This window comes from Choloepus didactylus, chromosome 17, assembly GCF_015220235.1.
Source record: "Choloepus didactylus isolate mChoDid1 chromosome 17, mChoDid1.pri, whole genome shotgun sequence".
NCBI classification, from domain to species: Eukaryota; Metazoa; Chordata; class Mammalia; order Pilosa; family Megalonychidae; genus Choloepus; species Choloepus didactylus.
The window spans coordinates 75,618,631-75,627,031 of NC_051323.1; the positions used below are offsets into that span (position 1 = coordinate 75,618,631).

At 55.5% G+C, this 8,401-nt stretch overlaps 1 protein-coding gene across 1 annotated transcript; it reads right to left on the reverse strand.

Annotated features, from left to right (window-relative positions):
* Positions 1-3,673: 3,673 nt before the first annotated feature.
* Positions 3,674-7,156, reverse strand: ITPRIPL1 (ITPRIP like 1). Its single transcript, XM_037806864.1, has 3 exons — positions 6,964-7,156; positions 6,684-6,776; positions 3,674-5,873 (listed from the first exon to the last, which is right to left on the reverse strand). Exons 2-3 carry the CDS (start codon positions 6,691-6,693, stop codon positions 4,240-4,242), a joined length of 1,644 nt encoding a protein of 547 aa, XP_037662792.1. The 5' UTR covers positions 6,694-6,776; positions 6,964-7,156; the 3' UTR covers positions 3,674-4,239.
* Between the last annotated feature and the right edge of the window lie 1,245 nt (positions 7,157-8,401).

Genomic DNA, 8,401 nt, shown 5'->3' on the forward strand with positions numbered 1-8,401 from the left:
TCTCGGGGACTCTCCAAGGTCATCTTACCCCAGAGCCTTCCCTTGCTCCGTGCCCCCCACCCACACGGCCAGGCGCTCCCTCCGGGCTCCCTCCCACCCCACCCTCTGCATGCCTGGAGCCTCTTCACCCATGACATGAGTTTTCAGCTCATGTCACTTCCTCAGGAGGCCTTCCGGATAAAATCAGGTTTCCTCACTGTAGCATCACAGTTGCAGTTTCACATCATTTCATGTCTTTCTCCTCCATGGACTGTCAACTCCAAGAGGACAAAGCTGTGGGTTTGCTCACCATTGTTCTCCAGAGGCTGGTTCTATATCTGGACACAGCAAGTATTCAAGTATTTAGTGAATGAGTGAAGTTGGAGAACAAGTTTAAGTCCTGACTTGGGCAGCTTACTTAACCTCCCTGTATAAAATGGGGATGATGATACCCCCTTTACTGGGCTTCATGAGAATGGGGTAACAGATTCCACGGCACATGAGCAGGTGGGGCCGGGGTATGCTGTGTCCTGACCATCTCACTTGCCCGCTCTCCGTGCCGAGTGCACTTGAGGGAGGAGAGTGGGCACAGTGTGATCCCCTGAATTCTGTGTGCACCGACTTTACAAGCAGCAGGGTTGGGAAGGTGGTAGGTGGCACCGAATCGGGAGCCTCTGGAGAACTGGCTTGGCACCCCTGGCAGAGGAAGAGGCCTCAATGACCCCCCCCCCCCCCAGATAGAGGCATGGAGCTGTTGGTGATAATGGAGCCTCCTGGTCTGCGGCTTGGGGCTCCCTGTGGAGGGAGGCAGGGCCGGCTCCACCCCAGGGCCTTTGCAGGGCCAGGCCAGCCCCTTGCAGCAAGATCTTTCACTTCTGCTCTGAATGCCATCTTTGTTTTGGGGTTAGGGCTACTGACGATGCCAATGTTTGAAAGACTCATTGGTGCTATGCAAAGCTCAAGTCCTCTGCTTGTACAAAAATGAATTAGCAGTGGAACAAAGCCCCCACTCCAACTTCGCCAGAAAATCAGTGCAAGAAGTCTCCCCACTCCTCAATCTTACTTCTCCCCAAGGACTCTTATTCCCCCAAAATAAATGGGAAGTATCCTAAGAGTCTGTGAGGAACATCTGTGTTATCAGATGGCCACCCAAACAAGCAAATTTCTAACTTCAAATTTGCCCTGACCCTCCAGCCTGCAGCTGGCTTATATCGTAATGTAGCTCAGGATGTTGTAAAAAGGAATAAAACAGAACTGAGTTACTATGGCTAAGAGACTTAAAATGGAGCCGGGAGGTCATTCTGGAGGCAACTCTTATGCAAATCCAGCAGATTTCATGCACAGCCATGGCATGCAAAGCCTCAAGCAACAATGTTCCTCAAAACCTTCAGGACATCCAGGACATCCGGCCACCAGACACAAACCACAAGATAAAAGAACTCAGTGAACACTCTAACTGGAAGGAACCACAAATATCCACCAATCACCAACAATTTAGGTAATCTCTTTTTGTTTAAAAAGCTTTGCTTGAAAGCACCAAGACGGGCCACGATTTGGTTGCTACCTGAGCCTGTGCTTCCTGAATTGCATTGCTAAGACCCCCAAATAAACACCTCTGTTGCCTTGCAGCTCAGCTAGTTAGTTCTTGGAGGACAAGATAAACCATCAAGTCACCGAGGCTCAGGGGACACATAGTTAAAAACGGCTTTGCATTCATTTTGGCCTCTGTGCAAATGCCTTTAATTTTTGCTAGTGATACAGAGTTCCTGACTTCCTAAAGACTGGGCTAAGGACCAACAATTCTGCCTTCTGGAATTTCCGAAGTATAACATACTGCCCTTTATCTTAAAATCAACACAGTGCATTTTGCTTTTCAAAGTACTTTTATCCCATATCTCATTTTATTCCCGAGACTACTGTGAAAGGTGACCAGGGGAGGTACTTTCTTCCAGGCTCTGCCACTTACTAGCTCTGTGATCTTGGGCAAGTCATCCTCCCTTTCTGTGCCTCAGCTCCTTCCCGTAAAGTGGAAAGGAAGAAGTGCCCATTCCTGGGGTCGCAGCGGGAGGATTTACGGAGGCACCGGACGTCTGTTATGCAGTTGGAACAGTGGGATCATTGGCAGTTCTCAACCAACCCTGTCGTCCCACTGCTGTCAGAGCTGCTAGATCCTGGGTGCTAGCCAGGTTTTGTTTTGGAATAAATCTCGGCTTCCTAAATATCTGGAGAGGTTTCCCCTTTATTGTAAGAGTGTTCCCAGAACACAATAGCTCTGTTCTTGTCATCACTACTTGTTTGTTTCTGTTCTCTTTCTTGCCCTCTCTGCCCCACCCAAGCTTTGCTGATTGTTCCTTTTCGACTTCTGCCCACACACAACTCTATATATTCTTTCTTGCCCATTAGACCAGAAAAACCAGGCAGTCCTAGAACATCACACCACCTTCTTTCTACCCGAGCAGACTTCGAGAACGTGGGCATGTTGCTCGCTTCTACTAAGATCTTTTCATCTGGCTGCTATTTCCGTTTGGGCACCATGACAATGAACAACCTATAGTTTCTTCAGTATTCTTAATTATCCTTCCTAGCTACTGGCCGTGCTGCTGGGAAACCTCAGGGCAGACTGTTGCAAGGTACAGTGAGAAGTTCCAGGATGTATAGTGTGAGCTACTCAGTGATTTGAACTTTGGGGAGCAGGCATGCGTGGATAACTGCTGGGTGGGTGACTGCACAGGTACAATTTATACAGAAAAATAGCCTCTTTTATTGATTCGAAACTAAAACACCAGCAGATTCTTTTCTGAACAAAAAGCCTATTTTAAAAACACCAAAAATCCCACGCACAGAAGCCATGTTGGTTGCACCTTACTTGAAAGCAGTACCTGGTCGCCAGGAGGCTCCAGGGTGGCCCAGCAGCTACTGTGTGAGGAACCCCAGACACTGCTGGCAGCAGCGTCGGGGACACTTTTAATTTATTGTTGCTGGGGGAGGGATGTGGGCTCTGCCACGGGAGACCTCGAGCGGCACGTGTGGAGCCAGGCTCCCCTCCCCGGCATGCACATCTTCCTGCAGGGCTAGGGAGGAAGGGCAGGGGTGTTTCCAAAACATCCACACCCACCACCAGAGTGGAGTCGCCTTTCTTAACCCTCAGGACACGGGAGGTTTGGAGGTAAGGGGGAAGTACACCAATTCTATCTCCAGGGTCCCTGCTTTGCTGGAGCTGCTCTGCTCCACCACTGCCCCTCCCTGTCCAGCCCTGGCAGGCAGCCTGGACTGGGACACCGGCTCTCCAGGACAGCAGGAGGGGTCCACTGCCCCATTGCCTTCTTCAGAACGAGAAGACAAAGGCGTTACCTGACCAGGAAAAGGCACAGGCAGGGACGGTGGCTGAACCTTCTTCCCATTTAACAACCAAGTGGTTCCCCCTCAGAACAAAATACCTGTTCATCTGAGAGCCCCCCAAAAGATCGCCCTCATTAATGGCTTTCCAAGGCTGCTTCCAGACATGGAAAACCTTGTTGGATGTTGGCTATTTCGTTAATTACGGTAAATACGTCATCTCACTGGTGGGGCAGGCCACTACTGACCCAATGGTTGTTTTGGGAATCAATGTCAATAAAAGCTATTTGGGTGGTAGTGGAGTTTTTTCAGATGTGTCAAGACAACTATGTTGTCATCACATGAAAATCAGGCTAAATTAAGAAAAAGAAAAAGAAACATCTTGGTTATATTTTTAAAAAGTGAAGGGCCACAAATTAGATCTCCAAATAGAAGCTGCCATTACAGTATCTGACTGGGATAAAATGGAATGCCACCGGCTTTACCATGAGTTAAGCTAACAGTTCAACAAGGAGACTGGTTTACAGGGCCGTGCTGGGAGGCCTTTGTAACCAGGAACAAGCTGGGACAGAGGTATTCTCTGGTTCTTCATTTCATTCCAGTGTGGAGACAAAACACAGGCCTCCCCAGCTCAACTCTTTTCAGCGAGATCCTCTCATGACATCTGTTTCCTTGGACCCTCTGTGGTCTTGATGAAAGTTAAGCCAGGAGAAGGAAACCTCAGAAGACCTGCCCCAGACTAGTCCCTGCCGGCTGCACCCTACCCTCACGACCCCCTCACGACGCCCTCACGCGTGGGTAAATGTCAGTCTGTCCTCACCCCGGCGGGCAGGTTGAAGGCCACCTCTCCCGCTGGAACGCCACAAAACGGACTTGCAGCCTGAGGAACCAGAATACCTTCTCCCCTTTTTACTGGCCTTGGTGTTAGTGGGCCTCAGCCAGTGGGGCACAGGGCAGAGTTTTCACCTGGGCCAGAAGCTGGTGGAACTCCTCCACCGCCTGCGAGTGTGCCCCGGGGCTCAGCACCAAGTGCTGGAAGAGGTTGACGGGCTTGGCATTCCTGAAGGTCTTGGGGATCGGGATGGTCAGGGGCAGGCAGGCGTTTCCGATGAGGAAATGATGGAGGGACCGCTGCTGGAGGCTACGGCCCAGGAACCACAGGACGTCCTGGAGCCGCTGGGCGAGCAGGCCGTGCCGCCATTCTGTGAGGGGCAGCTGCAGCAGCAGGTGCATGAGGATCGTTTTGAAGTGGTAGGCGGTGAGGATGGGGTGGGAGGCCCCAGGCGATGAGCGGGGAAAGTCCTGGAGACTTAAAATGATCTGGAGGCACTTGAGGTGGCAGGTGTTCTCCGGAGCAAAGCGCCCCACCAGCTTCAGGAACAAGTGCTCGCAGACGGCGAAGGACTCCGGCCAGTCCACTGTGGTGAGCTGCTCCTGGTCGGGGGCCTGACTCATCAGGTAGACCAAGGTGTCTTCCCGCTGCACCCCCAGGACCAGGCTGATGAGGAGAGAGCGGCCTGAGCGGTAGTCCAGCCTGAGCTTGCAGGAGGTGGTGGACGGCGGGAGGCTGAGCTTGAAGTCATACTTGTGGGCCAAGAGGGCCCAGGCTTTGCCCACCATGTTCCGGAACCACTGCACAGTCTTGCACACATCCAGGTGAGAGCCGGTGCAGAGGGCCGCTTTGATGGAGCTGCCACACTTGTCCAAGGCCACCGAGTGGTCCCTTTGGTGGTGCACCAGGCACAGCACGTCCCCCAGGAGCTTCTCGCGCTTGCACATGCACCCCAACTCTAACAGCACCGAGCCGCAGCGCCGGCCAAGGGCCAGGTCCCTCATCTCCAGGATGAACATGGTGCCCTGTGGGGGGACTATGGGCACCAGGATATCAAACTTCTGGGTGTCCTGGAGGGTTCCCCATTTCTCAAAGGCAGCCCCAATGCCCAGGCAGTCCTCCAACTGGGGGTGGGCCTCGCGGCGGCTGAGCACCCTGCAGGCCTCAATCAGGTCGTCCACGAAGCTCTCCACGAACTCGCAGGTGCAAGGCAGGTCCCGGGTGACGTTCTGGACATAGTGCTCATAAAAGGACTCCAGGGTCTCCTGGGAGGGGAAGCCGGTGAGCCAGCCGCAGGAGGGGAGGGGCACCACGCGCACCTCCTCCTCCTCGTCGCTGCTGGAGTCGAAGGCGGGCTCGTGCTGCATGGTCTGCCGCAGGAGCTCGAAGAGGAGGAACAGGCAAAAGAGGCCGGCGCTCCACAGGTTCCCCAGCAGCCACCCCAGGGGCCCCTCCTGGCCCTCCTCCTTCCTCCCCAGCACCAACTGGTCCCCGGACACGTCTCCCCTCCAGAAACTCTCTGCCTTCTGCTTCTGCTCAGCTGCTCGCTTCCTTGCTTCAAACTCCAGCTCCAGCTGCCGCATCTCCTGGCTCATCCGCTTCTCCAGCTGCCGGCTGCGGGCCAGCGTGTCCAGGTCCATCCGGTCACTGACCAGCAAGGGGTGGTGAACCACGTACATCACCGCCAGGAACAGCAGGCTTATCACAGCCATGGGGGCCTCTGCATCTGGAGGAGCGGGAGGGGGAAGTCACGGACTACCCTCTGGGCTCATCCGCTCTCCTGGGCATATTCCCCAGAGCTGTCACCCCAAATCCTGACAGCCAACCACGCGGGAGGAACAGAGCTCACGGGGCTGGGGTTGGACGGAGCCAAGGCAGGCTGCCTGGGAGGAGGTTTGGGAGAAAGAGGGGCAGCAAGATTGCCACTCAGTCCCTCTACTGCTTTCCTTCCACATGGTTTGGGTGGTATCTGGGCCTCCAGTGTGTGGACTCGGGACTGTGCTCCTTTCCATGAAGGACGGGAGGGGGACCCTCGTGGTTGGGTGGCCTCACCGGGCTCATCGGTCCCCTGTGGACACCAGCTATGCCCTGCTGATCCCTAGGGCTCCTTTTCACGGGCAGAAAGTGCGGGGGTGCCCAGGCAAAACCTTCCCTTTCTCCAGGCAGCCAGGCCCCGCCCTGGCCCAACCACCCCACTTCCTCTGTGACTTCACAATCCCAGTTCTGCTCACTCTGTGTCATCCAAGCACCCGCCTCTCCCCTGCTGACTCGCCCAAGGGGCCGATTCCCAGTGGGTGCCAGGGAGGCCCGGTGCTTGTGCCCTGCCCTCTGCAGTCCCCTGGGGCTGCCAGGTGCCCTGGGGGTGGACTGGCCCCTGGGCAGAAGCAGCTCGCCCCTTCGGTCCCTGCAGGCTGCCTGGGGAGCTGGGTGGCCAAGGCAGACCCGACATCTGAGTGGCCCCCTCTGCCTCCCCAGCCACCGCTGCCAGAAGCTCCTGCCATTCACCCCACACTAGTGTTCAGGCCGCTGGGCTTACCTGGATTCATTAAGGACAGTGGTGCCTGGTGTGGAAGCCAAGTGGGGGGCTCTCCCCCTCGGAATTTGTCCTTGCTCAGTCTCACCAGGAGCCCTGTTAAAATTCACAAGGTACCTGGGGGCCGTGGCTCAAAGAGGGGTGCCCCCGTGCACAACTTCCCCAAATGCCACGCCCATTAATTCGGACTCATCCACTTCCCCACCTCTCCGGACCAAACCCCTGAACCAAGGCCCACTGCCTCCCCGGGGGGTGCCCCGGGATCTGGGGCCAGGCTACTCACCGTCGGTGGGAGGGGGGTGCGCGGCCTGTTCCCGGCGGGGTGGGGCTCCGCGATCGCCGCAGGGGGCTCCCGTGGGAGCGCCGCGATCCCCCTTCCCGGGGCGGACCCGGTGGGTCGCTGCGTCCGCGGCCCCGCGCGCGGCCCGCCCGGCCGTCCCCGCAGCGCCCGCTGCGCCCCGGGCGCCCCGAGGGCCGCCGCGCTCCCGCCGCTCCGGCGCCCGGCCCCGCCCCGCCGCCGCCTCGCGCTCCTGCTCGCCCGGCCCCGGCCCCCGGAGCGCCGACCCGCGGCCACTGCCAGCTCCACCGGCTCCCCCCAGGGGGAATGGACCTCCTGGGAATTTGGGGGTGAGGGCGATGGGTCGGACAGGGGGAGACTCATCCCCATTTGGGGCCGGCCCTGGGCGACATACTCCAGGGAATGAATTGGGTTTTCAGCCTTCAATGGTCCTTGTCCAGGCCAGCCCCTTTGTTCCAAAGGGCGAGGCGGCCCACGAAGGAGACCTGGCCAGGGGACTTGGGCGCTACTCGCTGCATGGGAGTAAAAATCCTACACCTGTGGGGTAGCTGTGCTGATGCGATGGGCATATATATTTAAAGTAAGAAGGCTGAAGAGCCTTAGGACATCATTAAATGTGCCAGCAGGATAGGTTTCCGAAGCAGATCCCCAGGAATTGCTGAAGGAATGGGGTAGCCAAGAGAACCACAAAGAGCCCCAGCCTTCCAGGAGAAAAGGAAGTGATGATCATTTGAGTCTTAGGAACTAGAATCTTTCTGCCTAGAAACCCTCAAGTTTCGGCCTCCTTTTCCAGTGCACAGGCAGACCGGGCCCCAGACAACTTGAACTAGTCTTTCCCAAAATAATGACTCCTTTCATTGAGGAGCCGGCAAGAGGGTGACTGCCTGCTGGCTGGCCAAGACTGAAATTCCAAAGTTACTTTTTATAAATTTGGACGATGAGTACACCACAGGCTACTCCCGAGCATTAGTGCATTAGAGCAGTGCTAATGAAAGTCTGTTAATCTTTTATGACATGATGATGTTGGGATTAAAAAGAAAACACACTACATTTCAGACTATGCAAAACAATGGTGTTTAAAGCCATGTGGTTAGCTTAAAGATGTGTTCATAGTCAAATGCGTGTTTATTTTAAAAGTGATTCTGGGTTCGAAGACGCTTGTTAATTAGTGTTCTGCACAGAAATGGAGCTAGTTGCTCTGCTGAAATAGAAACTCCAAGCTGGAGGACTGTGAGCCATTTAAGGATGACACGTAATTCCACAAGAAGCTTCCCTAGCAGCGGACGTGGCTCGGCCTGCTTTCCTGTGGCTTTCCTTCTTCAGCAGGATGTGAAGCCACTGTTGGCCTGGCCAGAGGGGTTACTAGGCAACGGAGTCATCGGACACCTTGTCCCTCGCACAGACTGGTGCCGGCTCACAAATG